The sequence below is a fragment of the Nomascus leucogenys genome, chromosome 1a (assembly GCF_006542625.1).
Source record: "Nomascus leucogenys isolate Asia chromosome 1a, Asia_NLE_v1, whole genome shotgun sequence".
In the NCBI taxonomy this organism is placed as follows: Eukaryota; Metazoa; Chordata; class Mammalia; order Primates; family Hylobatidae; genus Nomascus; species Nomascus leucogenys.
The window spans coordinates 29,096,810-29,118,117 of NC_044381.1; the positions used below are offsets into that span (position 1 = coordinate 29,096,810).

The 21,308-nt window shown below is 37.4% G+C and overlaps 1 protein-coding gene across 3 annotated transcripts in view; it reads right to left on the reverse strand.

Annotated features, from left to right (window-relative positions):
• The window catches only part of FSD1L (fibronectin type III and SPRY domain containing 1 like), a 91,569-nt gene that overhangs the window by 60,161 nt on the left and 10,100 nt on the right, over positions 1 to 21,308 (reverse strand). For all 3 annotated transcript variants that reach the window (XM_030826352.1, XM_030826290.1, XM_030826241.1), the window contains exons 2-4: positions 13,171 to 13,266; positions 8,896 to 9,027; positions 5,183 to 5,284 (exon numbers count right to left, since the gene is read on the reverse strand). In XM_030826352.1, the coding sequence (XP_030682212.1) occupies positions 5,183 to 5,284; positions 8,896 to 9,027; positions 13,171 to 13,266 (330 nt within the window). The remainder of the gene's footprint in view (positions 1 to 5,182; positions 5,285 to 8,895; positions 9,028 to 13,170; positions 13,267 to 21,308) is intronic.

Here is a 21,308-nt window from a genome sequence, read left to right on the forward strand (position 1 = left end):
AACTGACCACAATAATTCAATTTTTTGTCAAGTGTTACTAAATTTAATATGGTGAAAAGTTTTAGTGTGTGTGTGCACATATGCATGCATGCAAAGCTTTTATAGTATCACTTCATGTACCATGCTGTTTGTGAAAAACCAGGAAAGGAATAAATGAAAAGCCAGATAATCCACGAAAAACTGTTGTCCATACATTTACATAGAATATACCCAGCTAGTAAAACTGAAAACTCCCATGGCTCCACTTTCATTTAGGTTCAAATTTTACTGCATATATATTGTATAAATCCAAGAGAGGTTTAAGAAGTTATTCTGAGCAATGATTAGAAGGCAGAGTTTCAAATTCTGAAGATATTTCTTTGAAAAGGCCCAATTTCAAGAAATGTCTTAAACTGGAAAATAATTATTTTCTAGAATTCTCTCAAAACAGGTATCCAAAAGATACACAATACTATACAGCTTCTAAGTTTCTATTCCTCTATTTCAAGAATGGTGACTTTTGTCAATTACAAAATTGGCAGAAAGGATTTCAATAGAAGATCTAAAGAGTGATGCTGAGTAAAGTAATATAACTAAGCTTCTTGGAAGCTTTTCAATAATATACAGTGCCATAACCTAAAAATAAATCTAAACATTCATTGCAGCTTCTTCATAACTCACTACATGGAATTATGTAGGCTCAAATAAATGTGTTGGCAACAGAGCAGTGGTAAATCTTGGAATCAGCTGGTACTAATTAAACAGATGTTTGACAAAATTCAGCATTACAATTCTACTTAAGGAAGTTTGGTCTCAGGTGACATTTCTATGACTGATTAAAGCAACAGAATTGTGAGATTTAGTTTAAAAACAATTAACTAAGAGATGGAGGGAGGGAATGAGGGAAGACAGAGAGAGGGAGAAAGAAAGGCACCATCTCTGATATGAATGCAGAGAAACTGTAATATGAGTAAAGTAGAAGTAATCGCAAACCAATCTTCATAACTGTCAATTAAATTTAAAGACATTAAACCAGATATTTTCCCAGTCACATAGAAAAAAGTTAACAGATCTTTTCCCAATCTCTTTTGTTCTTAATCTGTAATGGGTGAATATAGAAACTATTTTCTTCTGTGAATTTATAAAGCACTTTGAAGATAAAGTATCTTATTGTTTCTATCTTTCTTCTTTAATATCATCATTTCTCTTTTTAAAGAAAGCAAGAGGGAAAAAAAGATAGCCTCAAAACATTATTTTCCTTTAGGCAAAAATATGTCTTTGGAAAAAAAAAAGATTGCACACCAGTTGATTCCATACATTAGAAGTTTTGTATTTGGTAGACATATATTTATCTGTTCATAAAAGGAACTGTTTTTCAAAAAGCATGATCATTTGAAAGAATCTGTCACGAAAGCCACAGTGAATAACCTGAAATACACTTTGAAATACAGTACTGCATACAACTGTTTTATGATTAGGCACATTCGTACAACAGGAGATTGCATTTCTGTAAGACATAAACACCAAGAAATGAAATTAAGGTGAAAACTACAATTTGACCTATGCTTAACAAATATTTAGCTCTGTTTTTTTATATTGTCCTCAAAACTGAAACACACATGCTTTTGTTGAAGGTCCTCTCCTCTCTCCTAACACTCTTAACTTCAGCCTACAGAGGGAGCTTCTGGCAGTATTTCTGCTTACTTGAAAGTACTGAGTGAGCTTCCACTCACTCCTCTTCTTATTCACTCCTTCCAGTGGTCAGAGCCTAACACTCAATGGACAATATTCTACAGGCAAATCATTCATTACAAGTGAGATGTGGGAAATACACTAAACCCATTCTCCCTCTTCAGCTGTGATCAAATGCAGAAGACACTGTTCCCCTTTCACCTAACTCTGTACTTTTTATTCCATTATAGGGACCCCATGGATAGGAAACTATTTTCTCCCTTCTAGTCTGACAACTGGAGTATGTGTGGCATGATTGTGATGGCAAGTTAGTTACACTGACTTGGAAATTGTTCCACTGACCCAGCTCTTTCTATAGAGAGAATTCAAGGTCTAAAGTCAGGGTGGGAATAGAAATACTAATTTTGGTAAAGGATCCAAGCAGTGTTCTGCAGGCCGGCTGTTAGCAGAGAACCCACATTTGGTGGGATGTTGCCAATTTATTAAGTCCAGGAACAAAGCTAATGATCTGGATCCCATTTGCTGGTGATCCTTCTGCATAAATTTACTAACAACCAAACTTACAGCAGTTAAAAAAAATTAGTTAAAGTACGTTCTAAAATCTTTTTGCATTTGTGCTATTTGTATTTGTTTACTTTCAGAAAGTAAAATGCTGGTAAATAGCATAGCTTCACATTCAGTTCTCATGCTGAGATACTGCAATGTGATAATTTAAATATTAGAACTTAAAATACTCTTTTTGAAGATAATGAAGTATGAAAAGACACACTGCCTCGATTTTAGCCTACGCTATTTTTTTGTCCTCATGGGCCATTCATATTAATCTCATTTAAGCACTTTAATATGGGATATTCACAAATAGTATAACTTAAATGAATTTCTTTTTCCAGACATCTAACAATATACTGCTAGACTAATAATAATCTCCAAAGTCATCTCTCCCTATTCAGTCAGCAACTAGGTGTTTGAGGCAGGCCTGTAGTCCATGTAGCTGGCTAGGAAAGTGAACTCAGTTTTTTACTTGAAATCAAATTATTATCTGGATACTATTTGGACATATGAAGAAAATAATTGCAAGCACCTCTCAGTTAAGCATTTTTCCTAAATGATAAACCCAGATGTCTGGCTAGGAAACACTGACAGATATAGTAATGTGCCACATAACTACGTTTCAGTCAATAATGGACTGCATATACAATGGTGGTCCCATAAAATTATAATGCTGTATTTTTACTATACCCTTTCTATGTTGAGATACACAAATACCACTGTATTGCAATTGCCTACAGTATTCAGCACAGTAACATGCTACACAGGTTTTCAGCATAGAAGCAACAGACTATACAATACAGCTGAGGTATGTAGTAGGCTACACTATCTAGGTTTGTGCCATTACACTCTAATGTTCCCACAATAATGAAATTGCCTAATGATACATTTCTTAGAAGACATTCTCGTTGTTAAGCGACACATGGTTGTAATTCATTTCACCACATCTCCAAATGGTTTAAGCTACTAAATAGTACTAAAAACTGCTGCAAGACAAGACCCAAATAGTAAGAATAAGCGAAGTGGCATATTAAACCACAATGTGACTTATTTAATCAGAACCTTTCTAATTTATAATCTGTCAGGAATAAATTATAACAGAAACAAAGCTGGAAAGAATAAAGGACAGTGAAACACAAAAGGGTAGCATTTGGGAGAAAGAAGACAGAAGAACTCTAAAAATGTCAATAGAAAGAGAAACGTGGGGGAAATAAACTTTTACCATAGTTTTTCCAAGTATCAGTCTCTCCTTAAATCAACTGGATTCAAGGCATTTTTGAGTATTAGTGTCCACATTCTATAGTTTTCCTGTCTTCTTCCTCACTCTCAGGCTGTCAGATGGTAATTCTTGCTACTATGACTATGCCTGTCATTAACAACTACCCTACTCCACTAAAAGGGGAATTTGTTAACAAGTAGAAAACAGAAAGAAAAATACTGAAAATAATAGTAGTATCAAGTACAATAGTCAACAGATTCTGAGAAATGATCTTCAATAGAGGACATTAACTCTTGTCCATGAACTCTATGATGTTGATTTTGATGACTAAGACATCTTTTGCTTTCTGCATGTTTCTTAGCTATGTTGCAGACACTCAAGTTTATCACATGAATGCCCTCTAAATAAGTGATATAGTGCTTTTTTTGTTTTGTTTTGTTTTGTTTTGAGATAGGGTCTCACTCTGTTGCCCAGGCTAGAGTGCAGCAGTGTAATCACAGCTCGGTGCAGCCTCAACTTCCTAGGCTCAGGCAATCCTCCCATCTCAGCCTCCGAGTAGCTGGGACTACAGGTGCACATCACCATGCCCAGCTAATTTTTTTGTGTATTTTGTACAGACAGGATCTCACCATGTTGCCCAGGCTGGTCTCAAACTCCTGGGTTCAAGCAAACCACCCACCTTGGCTTCCCATAGTGCTGGGATTACAGGCATGAGCCACCATACCTGGCCAACATATCATACTTTTAAAGTACTTTTAAATATAGTACATTTCCCTTGTAATTCCTTTATATAAAAAGTCCACCTATGTGCATTAGTAAGCTTCTTTACAACTCACCTCCAAATTTAAAGAATTAATTCATGCATCGGCTTACAGCAAAAGAACTTCTGTTTTGATTCATGTGTTTAAAAAGAAGAAATCAATTAAAGTTCAATTTTAATATCCAAAGATCTAAGGTGGCAAATGTTACCTTTTCAAGGAAGTTTTTTCTACCTTCAAGTTCACAGAAAATCATAAAATAAAAACAATCACTAGGCATAAATCAATTATAAAGCTACCTTTCTAACACCAATGCAGCTCACTACATACTCCACAAAGGTGAAGTAAATAACATCAAACTCAAATTTTATCTTGATAACTACACAGTAATTTTTGCTAATTATATAGCTTAATTTCCAAATCTTTTCACATCATTTTAAAATATGTTCTACATTTCTGAGTTTTGATTTGACAAAATGGTAATCATTTAAAATGACCCTACTTAAAAGAAGAAATTAGAATTTACACTTTACAATCACTTAAACACCAGGATCTAAGTTAAAACATTAGCAGGCTTCTTGCTCTACTCTCTACATTTTTATACTAAACATATCCCATAAGTAAGGATCTACATTTCCATGTTTTAATAAAACATTCAATTACTTAAGCAGTGGGGGCATTTATCTGCAATAAGAAGTTACACAGTTACAGTGCTCATGTGCATAAAGTGGATGCTTTCCCAAGCAGCTCATAGACAGAAACACAGAAACATTTTTTAAACATATTTGTTGATGACCCTAAAGACACACACTTCTAAGTGCTTGCTTTGGAATAAATGAACAGTTAGCATTTTACTTATCAAGAAACCCCAAGCCTTTATTAGTATTAGAAATCAGTAAAGAAATCCAAAACTAAAGAAAAACAAAAACGCCTTTTTAAAAATACAACTTCCCTTATTAAGTGTATTAATTCAGTTTTTGTGTACCTTTGAAAATTCTTCGGGTTCCTTTATATCTAATGACCTTGTTGCAAATTCTAATAGTTCTTCAGAGTTCTCCAGGGCATTATTACATTGACTAATCTGACTCTAGGGAAAAAAAAAAAAAAAAAACTAAGTCATTAAAATGAAGTTTCCTATTGCCATCAGAATCTTAAATATATATTGTTATAATGAACTTACAAATAATTTTAATAGCAATAATAGAGGAAAAATATTTCAGTGAGCTATTGTAGCAAGATAAGTTTTATATATATATATAAAAAACTTATATTTATAAGACAAGTTTTATACATATATATAAAACTTATATTTGTTTTACATATATACATAAAACAAATTTTAATTATCTTAATACTTTGTACCTCTTGCCATAATTTATTGAAAACAGCTTAACTGCATACAGGTAAAGATACACTCATCATTTAAAACAAAAAAGGACCTAAGCGAAGCTTAGTCCACTGTCATTAATTAAAAACTAGCAATTCAAGATACATAAAGAATATGGGACAAGTAGGAAGTATTTTTCTAAACCTAAATGGCAAGGTTCCTGCTCTAAAGATGAACGTTCGCAATTCAATTTTATCTAACAAACTGCAAGTTTTAAAAATGTTTGTATTGGCTGCTCCTAGCTCCCCTATAACAGTGCCAGAAGAACAAACTGTCCACATATATTCAAGCAGAAAGAAGGTCCCGACAAACAACAGACGTTAATGAGGCACTATGAACTGAGAGGTAAGTGAAAAGGGAAAATATTACCAGTTGCACTGGAACATCACTCATGCCAGGGATGACTAGGGGGTTGATCAAAATGCATAATACACACTCAATATGCAAAAGACTTTTTGGTACTTGACGGGAATAAGGAAAGGCAGGAAAAAAGACATCACCCGTGGCCACTTTGGTAGCAGGTTTAATATGCGGTATGAGCTAGGGTGACAGAAATGTTGGCTAGTGGTAGATTAAGACAATTAGAGATGCTTTGGTAAAGAAAAAGTACGGGGAGGGAAAAGGGAAGGTTGGAGATTAAACAACTGGATGCTTAAAGGCCATTCCAAAGTGGTGCTGTGAAGAAGGGTCCGGGTCCAAAACAGAACACAATTCTGCACAGGATGAGTTTTCGGTTGGATCTTCAGAAGATGCTGAGCTGTCCTTTCTTCTACAGTGTTTTGTTTTTTAAATGAATTCATTTCTTATTAGTATTTATTGAAATGTATAGAAACTTTATGAATAAATGAATTATCCTTGAATTATTTAAGTAATACACCCCCCACCCCCAAATATGAACAACAAACCTCAACCTGGGTAGTATGGACACACTTCAGAGGGTATCTGATCCTTGGAAACTGTGCATGTATGGTGTGTATGTAAAAGAGAAAGACAACATATGTGTTTTTCCACAGGTTTTAGGTGCTCAAAGATATCTACAACTCAAATCAACACACAAAAATTTGCATTTCTACACACCAATAATGAACAATCCAAGAAGGAAAATAAGAAAAAAATCTACTTATAATAGTATCAAAAAGAACAGCATACTTTGAAATAAATTTAACCAACAAGGCATGAGACCTATACACCCAAAACTACAATACAATGCTAAAAGAAATATACAACAAAAATAAAGGGAAAGACATTCATGTTCATAGATTGGAACACTTAATATTGTTAAACTATCCATACTACCCAAAGCAATCTATAAATTCAATGTAATCACTGTCAAAATCCCAAGACATTTTTTGTAGGAATAGAAAAAAAATATATAAAATTCATGTAGAATCTCAAGGGACCCTGAATTGCACAAATGATTTTGAAAGAGAAAAAAGTCGAATGCCTCAACCTTCCTGATTTCAAAATACCTTACAAAACTATAGGAACCCAAACAATGTGGTACTGGCATAAAGACAGATACACAGACCAATGGAACAAAACAGACAGCCCTGAAATTACCCTTCACATATATGATCGAACGATCTCTGACATAGGTACTAAGGCCAAACAATAGGGACATGACAGTCTCTTCAACAAATGGTGCTAGGAAAACCGAATATCCACAAGTAAAAAAATAAAGTAGGTCCCTTACTTAACACCATACGCAAAAATTAACTAAAAATAGATTAAAGACCTAAACATAAGCTCTAAAGCTCCTAGAAGAAAACATAGAGGAAAAGCTTCATAACACTGCATTTGTCAATGATTTCCTGGATATGACAATGAAAGCAAAAATAGACAAATGAGATGACGTAAAACTTTAAAACTTCTCCATATCAAATGGAACAACCAACAGAGTAAAAAAGCAGCCTACAAAATGGGGAAAAAAAAACTGCAAATCATATACCTGATAAGGAGTTAATATCCAGAACGAATAGAAAACTGCTGCAACTTAACAACCACCAAAAAACCCAAGTAACCCAATTAAAAGGCGGCCAAAGAACCTGAATAGACATTTCTCTAAAGAAAATACACTGATGGCCAACAAACACATGAAAAGATGCTCAACATCCCTAGTCACTAGGGAAATGCAAATCAAAACCGTAATGAAATATCATGTCATACCCATTATGATGGCCACTATCAAAAAAAACAACAAACAGAAAATAAAAAGCACCGGTGAGCACGTGAAGAAATTGGAACCCTTCGGCTGGTAGGAATGTAAAATAGTGCAGCCACTATGGAAAACATTATATAGAGGGTCCTCAGAAAACTATAAAGAGAATTACCACATGATTCAGCAATCCTACTTCGAAGTATACATATCCAAAAGAATTGAAAACAGAATCTCAAAGAGATATTCAAACTCCCACGTTCATTGCAGCATTATTCACAATAGCTAAGAAGTGTAAGCTGCCAAAATGTCCATAGACATATAAATGGATAAAGAAAATGTGGTATATACATAAGTGGAATATTATTTAACCACAAAAAAGGAGGAAATCCTAGCGCATGCTATATAACATGAATAAATCTTGAGGACATTATGCTGAGTGGAAATAAGTCACGAAAGGACAAATGCTATGATTCCACTTATACGAGACATGTAGAGTAGTCATGGAAACAGAAAATAATACGATGATTGCCAGGGGCTAGGAAGAAGGGGAAATGAGCTGTTGATCAAGGGACATAAAGTTTCACTTGCACAAGATGAAAAAATTCTAGAGATCTGTTACACAAAAATGTGAATATATTTAACACCATCAATTGTACACTGTACAGTTTAAAATGGTTAAGAGAATTGGCCGGGCACCGTGGCTCACGCCTGTAATCCCAGCACTTTGGGAGGCCAAGACAGGTGGATCACCTGAGGTCAGGAGTTTGAGACCAGCCTGGCCAACATGGTGAAACTCCATCTCTACTAAAAATACAAAAATTAGCCAGGCATGGTGGTGGGCACCTGTAATCTCAGCTACTCGGGAGGCTGAGGCAGGAGAATCGCTTGAACCCGGGAGGCAGAGGTTGCAGTGAACCAACATCACTCCAGCCTGGGTGACAGAGTGAGACTCCGTCTCAAAAAAAAAAAAACGTTAAGAGAATAAATTGTTTTTTTAACCACAATTTTAGAATACTTATGGCCAAAACAAAAAACCATTCTTCTACAAGGTAAGGGTATAGTTATACTCATAAATTCACTAATTTTTGCTTACCATAAATCGAGCATTAAATAGACTAAAATTATCCATATTTCAATAGTTGTATGATCTCACCTGTAACTCTTGGGATTTACGAGCTTGTTCCTGCTTGACACAGTTAATCATACTTTCTTTTACTTCATCTAGTATAGAGTATAAACTATCAAATTCTTCGTCTAACTCTGAGAGTATGTTGGACGAATTTTCCTGTTTAAAAAACAAAACAAAACAATTTTACTGAAGAGCTATCAAACATTTAAAAACTGAAAGGTATGCCCAAAAGAGAGAATAAATTTATATTATAAACTATGTTAGCCTAATATAAAAATAACATAATTCAAATATTTGACTTAAGGCTTTAAAAACACATAAATGCAACAAACTGCCTGCTAATGCTAACAGTACTATTTCAGCTATACTATCAGTTAAGTTGTCTTTTATGGACTAGCCCATACTCTCTTCACTTTACTGTTTCCACAGGACAACATGAAAGGTTGTTTTAAAGTTCCCAACTTTGTCCAGACCTTCAGTCTCTCAGGCAGACTCTAAGCCAGTGGTTCTTAACCTGTGGTGCGTATCAGAATCACTGGTGAGGTATTCTAATAAAATATTCCAGAGATTTTAATTCAGTAATTCTGAGGAACACTTTGCACATACAGAAATGAGGCAGATTTTGTCTAAATTTTAAAATCTTTCAGGGTCTCTAAAACACTGCATTTATATAAGATAAACAGAAATTAAAAGACTAAGCAATTATTTATTGGATCCTAAGATATTTATCAAATATTGAATCATCTAATGACTAGAATTTGTAGTCAAATCCTGTATTTTATTAACTAAAATACAGATAAGTTACTTGCCCAAAGCCATACAATTAGTTACTAGTAACATGGTCAATAAGGCATTTCAAGTCTCTTGAGTTCCCCATTGCTATATTTGCTGCTATTTCAACAAAAAAATAAATTATTTGTAAAATCCCTAGATAAGCAATATCCACACTTGCAACAATTATGAGATAGAAGAAATTCTCTTAAGACATTTTTCAACTTGGATGAATCATTCAATTAAGAGAAGCGAACTGGCACTGACTAAGAGAACTAATATATACAATCTACTGTAATATTATATGTCCAAACTTTTGCTTATAATGTTTATAAAAACTAGCCAGGCACGGTGGCTCACGCCTGTAATCCCAGCACTTTGGGAGGCCGAGGTGGGCGGATCGCGAGTTCAGGAGATTGAGACCACGGTGAAACCCCGTCTCTACTAAAAATACAAAAAATTAGCCGGGCGTAGTGGCGGGCGCCTGTAGTCCCAGCTACACGGGAGGCTGAGGCAGGAGAATGGCGTGAACCCGGGAGGCAGAGCTTGCAGTGAGCCGAGATTGCACCACTGCGCTCCAGCCTGGGCGACAGAGCAAGACTCCGTCTCAAAAAAAAAAAAAAAAACAAACAAAACTAGATACCTCACAGGCACCTCACCAAAGGTGGTGGTAATTATTTTACTAGTCTATTTACAGTGGTAAGAAAAACTATAGAAGTGGAATGTGCAGTCCGGAAGGGAAAAAACCTAACTCAAATCCCACACTAGCCACTCAGTAACAGCATGACCTTAAATTCCTAGACCTCAGTTTATTCATTCATAAAAAAGAAACAGACTATTTTCCTCTCAATCACCAGATGGCATCTTGTTGCCTTTTGCTTACTACTAAGCTCCCATCTTTAGCAACGAGGGTGTAGGTTAATTCCCCCACTACTTTTTTTTTTCTAACATTAAGGTAGAATTCTAATAATTTATCAATCAGAAGGATGGTTTGAGCTAGCTCTACATAAGATCTCTCTTTACAGATACCAAATGTGATGATTCTCTTGTCCACAGATCAAGAGCTTTACAGCCATGAGCTTTATGCTTATCTAAAGAAAGCTGATTCACCAATTTTCCAATAAAATAGTTCAAGATAGCTAAAATAATGATTTTTTTTTTTTGAGACAGAGTCTCGCTCTATCACCCAGGCTGGAATGCAGTAGTGCGATCCTGGCTCACTGCAACCTCCACCTCCTGGGTTCAAGCGATTCTCCTGCCTCAGCCTCCCAACTAGCTGGGATTACAGGCGCTCGCCACTACGACCAGCTAATTCTTGTTTTTTTAGTAGAGATGGGGTTTCACAATGTTGGCCAGGCTGGTCTTGAACTCCTGACTTCAGGTGATCCACCCGACTCGGCCTCCCATGAATGTTCTTTTTGCTAAAGATTATTTTGGTTATTCTGGGTCTTTTGTAGTTCTATATACATTTTAGGAATTTTTCTATTTCTGTGGAAAATGACATTGGTATTTGGATAGAGATTACAATGAATCTGTAGATTGGGTAGTACAAATATTTTAACAATGTTAATTCTAATCCACAAACATGGGATATTTTTCCATTCATTTATGTCTTCTTAAATTTCTTTCATCAGTGTTTTATAGCTTTCAGTATATAGATCTTTCATTTCCTTAGGTAAATTTACTCCTATTTTTTTATGCTATAGCAAATGGGATTGTTTTCTTATTTTCTTTTTGAAATAGTTCATTTTTCATGTATAGAAGCAATACTGATTTTTGTGTGTTGATATTGCACTCTGTAACTTTACTGAATTTATCAGTTCTAATAGCTTTTTGGTAGAGTCTTTAGAGTTTTTTAAAGACTGAGGCAGGAGAATCGCTTGAACCTGGGAAGCAGGAGTTTCAGTGAGCTGAGACTGCGGCATTGCACTCCAGCCTGGGTGACAGAACAAGTCTTTGTCTCAAAAAAAAAAAAAGTGGTGAGAGTAAACATCTTTGTCTTGTTCCCGACTTTACAGAAAAAGCTTTTGACTTCTAACCTTTGATAAGATGGTAGCTGTGAGATTGCTATTATACATATGGCCTTTACTGTGTTGTGGTATATTCCTTCTACACCTAATTTGTTGAGAGTTTTTATCATGAAAGGATGTTGAATTCTGTCAAATTCTTTTTCTGCATCTACTGAGGAAACCATACACTTTTTTTTTTGTCTTTAGTTTTGTTAATATGGTGTATCACATTTATCAACTTCTGTTGAATCATCCTTGCATCCCAGGCATAAATCCTACTGGATCATGGTAAATGATCTTTTCAGTGTGTTACTGCATTTAGTTTGCTAATATTTTACTGAGGATTTTCACATCTATGTTGATTAGGAATACTGGCCTGTAGTTCTCTCTTTTGTAGTATCCCCGGTTTGGCTGTGTTATTTATTAGGATGATGTTGAATTTGTAAAAATGGATTTGGAAGTACTCCCTCCTCTTTGATTTTTTTGGAAGAGGCAGAGAAGAACTGCTATTAGTTCTTTAAATATTTGGTAGAATTCAGTGGTAAAACCATCAGGTTGCAGGCTCTTCTTTGATGGGAGACTTTATTGTGGATTCAATTTCCTTATTTATTATTGACCTATTCAGATTTTCAATTTCTTTCTGATTCAGTCTTCGTAGATTGTACATTTCTAGCAACCAGATTATCTTGAGTCCTCTCTTCCACAATCAATATGTCACTACTTACAATATAGATTATCTCCCCAAACCTGGAACTATTTTCTTAAGTATTCCTCTTCCTTCTCAATGGGCACTTTGCCTTTTATTTTTACATCACTTTCATCTACTTCTACAAGTAGACCCCTTACCAATAACATTTTCTTTTCTTTTTGAGACACAGTCTCGTTCTATTACCCAGGCTGCAGTGCAGTGGTACAATCAATGCTCACTACAGCCTCGACCTCCTGGGCTCAAATGATCCTCCTACCTCAGCCTCCTGGGTAGCTGGGACTACATGTGTATGCCACTATGCCCAGCTAATTTTTGTATCTTTTTGTTTGTTTTGGTAGAGATGGGGTCTTGCCATGTTGCCGAAGCTGGTTTCAAACTCCTGGGCTCAACCCATCAACCTGCATCAGCCTCCCAAAATGCTGGGATTACAGGCATGAGCCACCACACGTGGCCAACATTTTTCTTCCATTGTTTATTGTAAAAGAAACGTTTTACCTGCCAGCACTTTTGAAAAAGTACAAATTGCTCTTAATTTATATTAGAAAAAATGTCAAATGGAAAAGGACTCAAGTGAGCACTCTGGTATTCCCTAACACTATTCCAGAGTTTTCCTTTTCCCTTACTATTTTGATTTTTCCATGGACAAAACAGGAATTGCAACGAAAACATTTTTACTTTACCTGCTATTTTAAAACCCTGCTCTCACCTCCATTAGTTTATAACCCAAAATTCATAGAGCATATTTGTACTTCAGATTTGACTCATTAATTGTGACATATTTACACAAAATTTTTCATAAAACAATCATACCTGAACTCCTTTTAGTGTATGATGTAGTGTATCAATAAAGTTCTGAATTTCATCATTTTTATTTGCCAGAGTTGAAATGATCCTCTGTAGAGCTTCCTAGAATTAAGAAAAGCATTAAAATACTATATTTCAATGAAAGAGTTATAAAACTCATTAACAAGCATTCTATAAACAAACTTTATGTAAGAGTATATTGTATAACAAATAGGAGCAATGTAAAATTTCTCATTGTTCAAAACTTCCAAAGGCTTGTAATTAGAAAAGATGGGGTATGTATTCATATTGTATTAAGCCCTCTTATTCCTAATATGCAACTTAATCACCATGATACTTTTCAGATTGAAAATTATCAGTTTAACAATATCAATAGAATTATTTTAGGTCATCGGCCATGACAATGGAATAGAGCAAAATCTTTAAATGCTGTAAAAACAAATGGAAACAGAATACAACATCAGGATCCAAGGAATAAAAGCGAGGAGACACAAATTCATCAACATTTTATTTATTTACAAAAATAAACATATTTTAGAGATATGAAACTAGATAAAACATGTGCATTTAGAATGACAACATTCATTCCAATATTTACAGACGCTGCAGAACTATAATAAATAAAGCAATTTTAGTAGCAAATAGCTCAGACTTTGATAATGCTTCCTATTTAAATAAAACATTTGGTTAATTTTCTCTCTGGTTCGGTGCTACCCAATAAAATTTTCCACTGTGATGTAAGTGTTCTATAAATGTGCTGCCCAATATGGTAGCCACTAGCCACACACAGTTAAAGATGTCTTGAAATGTGACTAGAACTGAGGAACTAAATTTAATTTTTCCAACTTCAATTAATTAAGTTTATATAGCCAAATGTAACCAATGCTATCATATTGGACAGCACAAGTCTAGTTGCAGTAACTACTCATTGGTAGCAACAGCGAAAACCAAACAAGGTTATTTATAGTCTCAGAAAAAAATCAAATGCAAGTACTTTAATACTTTGTAATTTTCTCAGAAGCATAGGACTTTTTTCTGTAAGCACCTATGAGCTTAAATATTTTAATAAAGCCTATAAGACTTTGTGGAATAAAAGTTCTCCTAAAAAATATAATCAGATATCGATAAAGGGTTATACATAAGGAGCCCAGGAAACAGTCTGAAGGGAGATAACATTTTTTTTTAAGTTTTTTTTCTCGAGACGGAGTTTTTGGCTCGTCTCCCAGGATGGAGTGCAATGGCATGATCTCGGCTCACTGCAACCTCCACCTCCCGGGTTCAAGCAATTCTCCTGCCTCAGCCTCCCGAGTAGCTGGAATTACAGGTGCCCGCCACCATGCCCAGCTAATTTTTGCATTTTTAGTAGAGACAGGGCTTCACCATGTTGGCCAGGCTGGTCTCAAACTCTTGACCACAGGAGATCCACCTGCCTCAGCCTCCCAAAGTGCTGGGACTGCAGGTGTAAGCTACCATACCTACAACATTTTATACAAATGTTCATAAAGCATTGTAGTAGTGAAAAAAAATTTTCATTTTGTGAGAGGAAGTTTCGCTCTTGTTGCCCAGGCTGGAGTGCAACAGTGAGATCTTGGCTCACTGCAACCTCCACCTCCCAGGTTCAAGCGATTCTCCTGCCTCAGCCTCCCAAGCAGCTGGGATTACAGGTGTGCACCGCCATGCCCAGCTAATTTGTGTGTTTTTAGTAGAAACGGGGTTTCACCATGTTGGCCAGGCTGGTTTTGAGCTCCTGACCTCAGGTGATCCAACTGCCTTGGCCTCCCAAAGTACTGGGATTATAGGCATGAGCCACCACACCCGGCTGAACATTTTTAATTTAATAGTAACAGTTCTCTTTTGAGTCTCACAATTCCTGGAGATAAGTAGGTTATTATTATCATCCCTGGGGCTAAGCGCTCTCTGTTGTATTCACTTACACTATTTCTTCCCATTGTCACTACTGTTGGTATTTTAATATAATAACACAATTAAATTATACTATGAAAGAAGACCAATGACACCAAGAATTAAGTGTTTATCCTGACAATGCTCTTCCCAAGAACTGGTGCACCAAGACTTGGGGGAGGGGTGGACACAGTTGGAGAAGCAATGGAGGTAATACAGAAATGGAGAAGCGATCAAAGGACTTAAGTCATCCAAGTACTCACCCAAGATAGGCTCAGTACTTTTTTCTTTTTTCTTTTTTGTTTTGTTTTTTTGAGACAGTTCTCGCTCTGTCACCCAGGCTGGAGTGCAGTGGCACGATCTCAGTTCACTGCAACCTCACATACCAGGTTCAAGCAATTCTCCTGCTTCCATCTTCTGAGTAGCTGGGATTACAAGCATGTGCCACCACGCCCGGCTAATTTTTATATTTTTAGTAGAGACAGGGTTTCGCCATGTTGACTAGGCTGGTCTTGAACTCCTGGCCTCAAGCGATCTGCCTGCCTCAGCTTCCCAAAGTGCTGGGATTACAGGCACCACCACATCCAGCCTCAATACATATTTATTATTTTATTTTATTTTTATTTTTTGAGACGGAGTCTCGCTCTGTCACCCAGGCTGGAGTTCAACGGCGCCATCTCGGCTCACTGCTACCTCCACCCACAGGTTGAAGTGATTCTCCTGTCTCAGCGTCCCGAGTAGCTGGGATTACAGACATGAGCCACCACGCCCAGCTAATTTTTGTATTTTTAGTAGAGACAGGGTTTTGCCACGTTGGCCAGGCTGGTCTCAAACTCCTGACCTCAGGTGATCCACCCACCTCAGCCTCCCAAAGTGCTGGGATTACAGCCTTGAGCCACAATGTCCAGCTCAATACATATTTAAAAGCAACACAATGGAATAGTAAAAACAGCTTTGTACAATACTCAGACTTTATAGTAGGTTTCAATAAAAGACTGGGCTCTTTCTGGCTAATGAACTGAATCTGCCTCCCCTTCTATCCCTCAGAATGGCAGAGTTACATCCATATTGCGCAGATAAGAAAATGGAGATTCAAAGTAACACTGCTAGTAAGGTAAAAATGATGTATGTCCAAAGCCCATGGTCTTAAATACTTTGGGATACTGCCTGTAAGTCCAATCGATTAGCCCATCATATGGTATACTCATCCGATAAAGTACATATTCTTTAAAAATCTTATTTGCCAAGAGTTTTCAACGACAGAGAACTGCTGGAATTTTCACAGTAGAGAATCACAGCTTGATTCACTGGGAGGTATATCTAATGAACTTCAGAGAAAAGTTGATAATATTCTACCAGAACAAGAGTAGAAGAATCTTCTGAAAAAGATCACCTTCTATGAAAAAGAGGAGCCAGGCCCAGTGAATTCAACCCAGTAACAAAATTTCAATCATCATGATATATGTGAGTTCAATAAAAGCTGAAAAAAGGGCACAGTGTCTCATGCCTGTAATCCCAACACCTTGAGAAGCTAAGGCAGGCAGACCACTTGAGGTCAGGAGCTCGAGATCAGCCTGGCCAACACAGTGAAACCCCTACTAAAATTATAAAAATTAGCCAGGTGTGGTGGCGTGAACCTGTAATCCCAGCTACTCAGGAGGCTGAGGCAGAAGAATCACTTGAACCCGGGAGGTGGAAGCTGCAGTGAGCCAAGATCTCACCACTGCACCCCAGCCTGGGCAACAGAGCAAGATTCTGTCTCAAAAAAAAAAAAAAAAAAAAAAAAAATGCCAGTCACGGTGGCTCATGCCTGTAATCCCAGCACTTTGGGATGCTGAGGTGGGTGGCTCACCAGAGGTCAGAAGTTCGAAACCAGCCTGGACAACATGGCGAAACCCTGTCTCTACTAAAAATACAAAAATTAGGCAGGCGTGGTGGTGGGCGCCTGTAATCCCAGCTCAGCTACTCGGGAGGCTGAGTCAAGAAAATTGCTTGAACCCGGGAGGTGGAGGTTGCAGTGAGCCGAGATCACACCACTACATTCCAGCCTGGGTGACATAGCAAGATTCTGTCTCAAAAAAAACAAAAACAAAAACAAAACTTAAAAAAACTTTCCACCAAAAAAATTATAAAACATTGGTACCAAAAAAAAGGCAGATACAGTTCAGAGCAAAAAATAAAATCTCCTTAGCATAAAATAGCTTACCATTTATGTATTTTTTTGGTCTAAGTTTAGTAGCAAGCTTTGCATTTCAGAACTTACATAGCAAAAATCTGGAGATAGCTGTAGCTTATTGCCCCAACTAGGTAAGACCTGAGCTCCAAAGATTTTAATGAGAAGCCTTTTTTTTTTTTTTTTTGAGGCTCTGTCACACAGGTGGGAGTGCAGTGACACAATCATAGCTCACTGCAGCCTCAACCTCTTGGGCTCAAGCCATATCTACCTGCCTCATTATTTGATTTTTTGTAGAGACAAGGTCTCACTATGTTGCCCAGGCTGGTCTCGAACTTCTGGGCTCCAGCAATCCTCCCACCTCAGCTTCCCAAAGTGTTGCAATTATAGGCATGGTCCCTGCTCCCAGCTAAAGCCTACCTTTTTAATGTTCCTGTTTTTTACTGAGTATAGTCAAAGACATCTAAATGCTCTAATTTTGAATCAGATCTTCAAGTTAAATCCTCTGCTCCTTTAAGAGCTACCAACCTGCTGCAAGTTAATAGACTCTGGTCCAATAGTGATGTTAGAGATCAGAAAACAGGCTTTATCAACTGTAACGTTTTCATTCTCCTTATAAAGCAGTACTGTCCAATATAAATATAGTAGGAGCCGATAGCAGCCACATCAAAAAAGTAAAGGAAAAACAGGAGAAATTAATTTTAATATTTTATTTAATAGATTCAAAATATATTATCATTTCAACATGTAGTCAATATTTAACAATTAATGAGTTTTTCTTTTTTTTGGTACTGAATGTTCAAAATTCAGTTTGTATTTTACACTTATGCATATCTCCATTCAAACTGGCCACATTTCGAGTGCTCGAAAACCACATTATGGCTAGAAGCTACCATCCTGGATAATACAGACTTAAGAGGTCTATGTCATCCAAACAGACCATATATTTCTAAGAGTGGAAATAGGGCAGAGATCCTCTATTAATCTTATTAATTTGCAATTAAAAATAAATGACCTAAAAGCTTTCTGAACTTTTTTCTTGGAAGACCAGAATTTCTTTATGTGCTTATGTTATGCCAGATTCTTGAATTATAATAGCTATATGTGGATATCAGTTAAAATGTTACAACCAACTTCCTTTACCAGAATTTCACTAATTTCTCAGTTTTTATTTACATAAATATTAACTCTAGAAGGTGAAAGACATTTTAAAATTACCAACTCTCAAAAGAAATTGGTGCATAAGTAACACCACTTTGGGGTCCAATACCATAACAGAAGAAACAAATACACTCCTCTCTCCTGTGAAATTTACACTGTTCACTCATGTTTTGGGTTAGAGAAGACTTCTTGGGATCACAGAAAGTGCAAATGTCCACGTCAAAGTTGGCAGCTAACAAAAACAAGACTGCACCTGAGGACAACTGACATATAGGTTAGACAAATTCAAAGAATCATCAGAATAATGCCTTCCATTTTCTATGATACTATCCCATACCTCCAAAAAAATACCACCCTTAGATTACAGTCAATCTTTTTTTTTTTTTTTTTTTTTTTGAGATGGAGTCTCACTCTGTCACCCAGGTTGGAGTGCAGTGGTGCAATCTCGGCTCACTGTAACCGCCACCTCCTGGGTTCAAGCAATTCTCCTGCCTCAGCCGCTCGAGTAGCTGGGATTACAGGTGCAAGCTACCATGCCTGGCTAATTTTTTGTATTTTTTGGTAGAGACGGGGTTTCACCATGCTGGCCAGGCTGGTCTCGAACTCCTGACCTTGTGATTCACCCACTTCAGCTTCCCAAGTGCAAGGATTACAGGCATGAGCCACCGCGCCTAGCGATTACAGTTAATCTTATCTTTACCATTCCCCTTAAATTCATTCAAAATTATATTACTACAGATGAAAGACCCTCTTCAACTGTATTGGCCTAAGATGTATTAATAGCCATACTTCTGGAAAGACACTCTACAATCTGTGTTAAAGCCTTTAGGGGAATGATATCCTATATGAATTACCTAAGGCTGTAAAAATACTGTACTTCCCCGGAAAGTGGATGAGAAAGAAAGGTCTTTAAAGGCTGATATAGTATTTCTGAGAAACACGGTCTCATTCTTTGAAGAGACAGCACTCTCCAGCTCTTGAATTTAACAAGGAGTTCCAGTACAGCATGACAATCTGTAATATACACCTAGATAAAGGGTCCACATTCTGAGAAAAGGTGCTTTACCCTAATGCCAAAACTGCAAAGACTAAAGGCCCAGATTATTTTCAGAGGATGCACTGCAATCTTTAGATGGGGAGGGTGGGCTTCAGAGCCTTGGCTATAATATACCACTGAGATGCTATCAGAATGGACAAGCCAGCTGTAGAGGACTCTGGAACCCCAGCATTTAAGATCATCGAGATTTTCAAAGCTACCAAATACATTAGTAAACCTGGCTGCAGAAGAAGCAACCATTCAGATCATAAAGAGAAAGTCATAGCAACCAGTGTGACCTTGTTAGCTAATACAGATAAAATGCTGCCTCTCTGTTAAGCTTTTCTAAGCTTAAAGGAGGAAGGAAATATCTGCAAAGTTCCCCAAGGGCAGACTAGTGAGACAAAGGCTCCAGAAACTCTGATCCACTTGCCCTTTAATCTGCAACTGCTGTGGAGAGGATAAGCAAATGAAAAGGACTGTAATCCAAGGCTCACATTTAGCATTCTAAAAGAGTAAAAGTTTATCATGGAGAGGGCCAAGGCTTCAACCTTTCTGACCCTCACAAGAATGGTGACTGGCTGGAACTAAGTGGAAATGGCATAAAGATAAAAAGCACTAAGGAACTTGGTGCTCAGTAGAACTGGAAAACAAGTTACAAGGAATCAGAATATTTAAGACAAAACTACCACCAGCACCAAAACATGAAAACTAAAGAATCAGGATTACATGTGCTGAGTTCTGAAACTTGACCCTAGCTTGCATATGTGACATACAGCTAAAATTTTCTCTACGGTGGTAGGAGTCAAGTAAAAGGTGTATATATAAGGATAGTATGTGCCTAATCTAGGAGGTACACAAGGGGAGGCTGGCTGAACAGGCATCAAATCCAGCAGTTTTTAAAAAGTGTTTTCTAGATATGGTAGGCAATATGCCAGGGCAGAGAAAGAGAGCAGAAAAGATCTAAAATATATCATAATTCAATGAGTTTTCTATCCCAACCTATCCCTCCAGGACCTCCAAATTTAATCAAGAGCAAAGACAGAAAGCTAGGCCATCATCACTATCTCCTCTCCTCTAATTTGTGCTCTATATGAAGTCACAAAGTTCTATAGATTTTACCTCCTTAATGGTTCTAGTGATAGCCACAGGAGGCAGACCTAGTCCTAGGCACATAGGGGTGGGTCCCTGGTGAAACCTGACCTTCAGGCCAAAGACAACCTGAAGCCTGAAAACTGGGCTGCCAGTTCCTGATGGAATCCACAACCCTGAATGAGAATTTCCTTTATGCCTTTCAGTCAAACAAATGGTGCTTTTTCCAGGCCCACCCATGGACCAATCAGCACATACTTCCTCCTGCCCATGGACCAATCAGCATGCACTTCCCCACTTTGAGCCCATAAAAACCCTGGACTCAGCCATATATCAGGACTACCCATTTCAGGACTCCTGTCCTCTGAGAGCTGTTCTGTCACTCAGTAAAACTCTCCACTGCCTTGCTCACCATCCAATTGTCCATGTGACCTCATTCTTCCTGGACGCAGGACAAGAACTCAGGAACCGCCAAAAGGCAGGCACGGAAAGGGCTGTAACACTTTCCTGGCCCACTTGCCAAGCTGCAGACAGGAGCAAAAAGGGCTGTAACATGTTCCTGGCCAGCTCACCAAGTTGCAGACAGTGACATGAACTGCAGGAGTGAAGAGTGGCAACACTTCTAAGGGCCTAGACCTCAGGATTCCCTGAGCCAGAGCTGTAACACTATAGCCCTCCCACCTTCCACCAGCATCAGGCGGCTGCCCCACATGACAGCAAGTGACAATGGGATTGGGCCAGCCTGGGAGCCACAGGCCCAAGCAAGGTGGCAGGACTGAA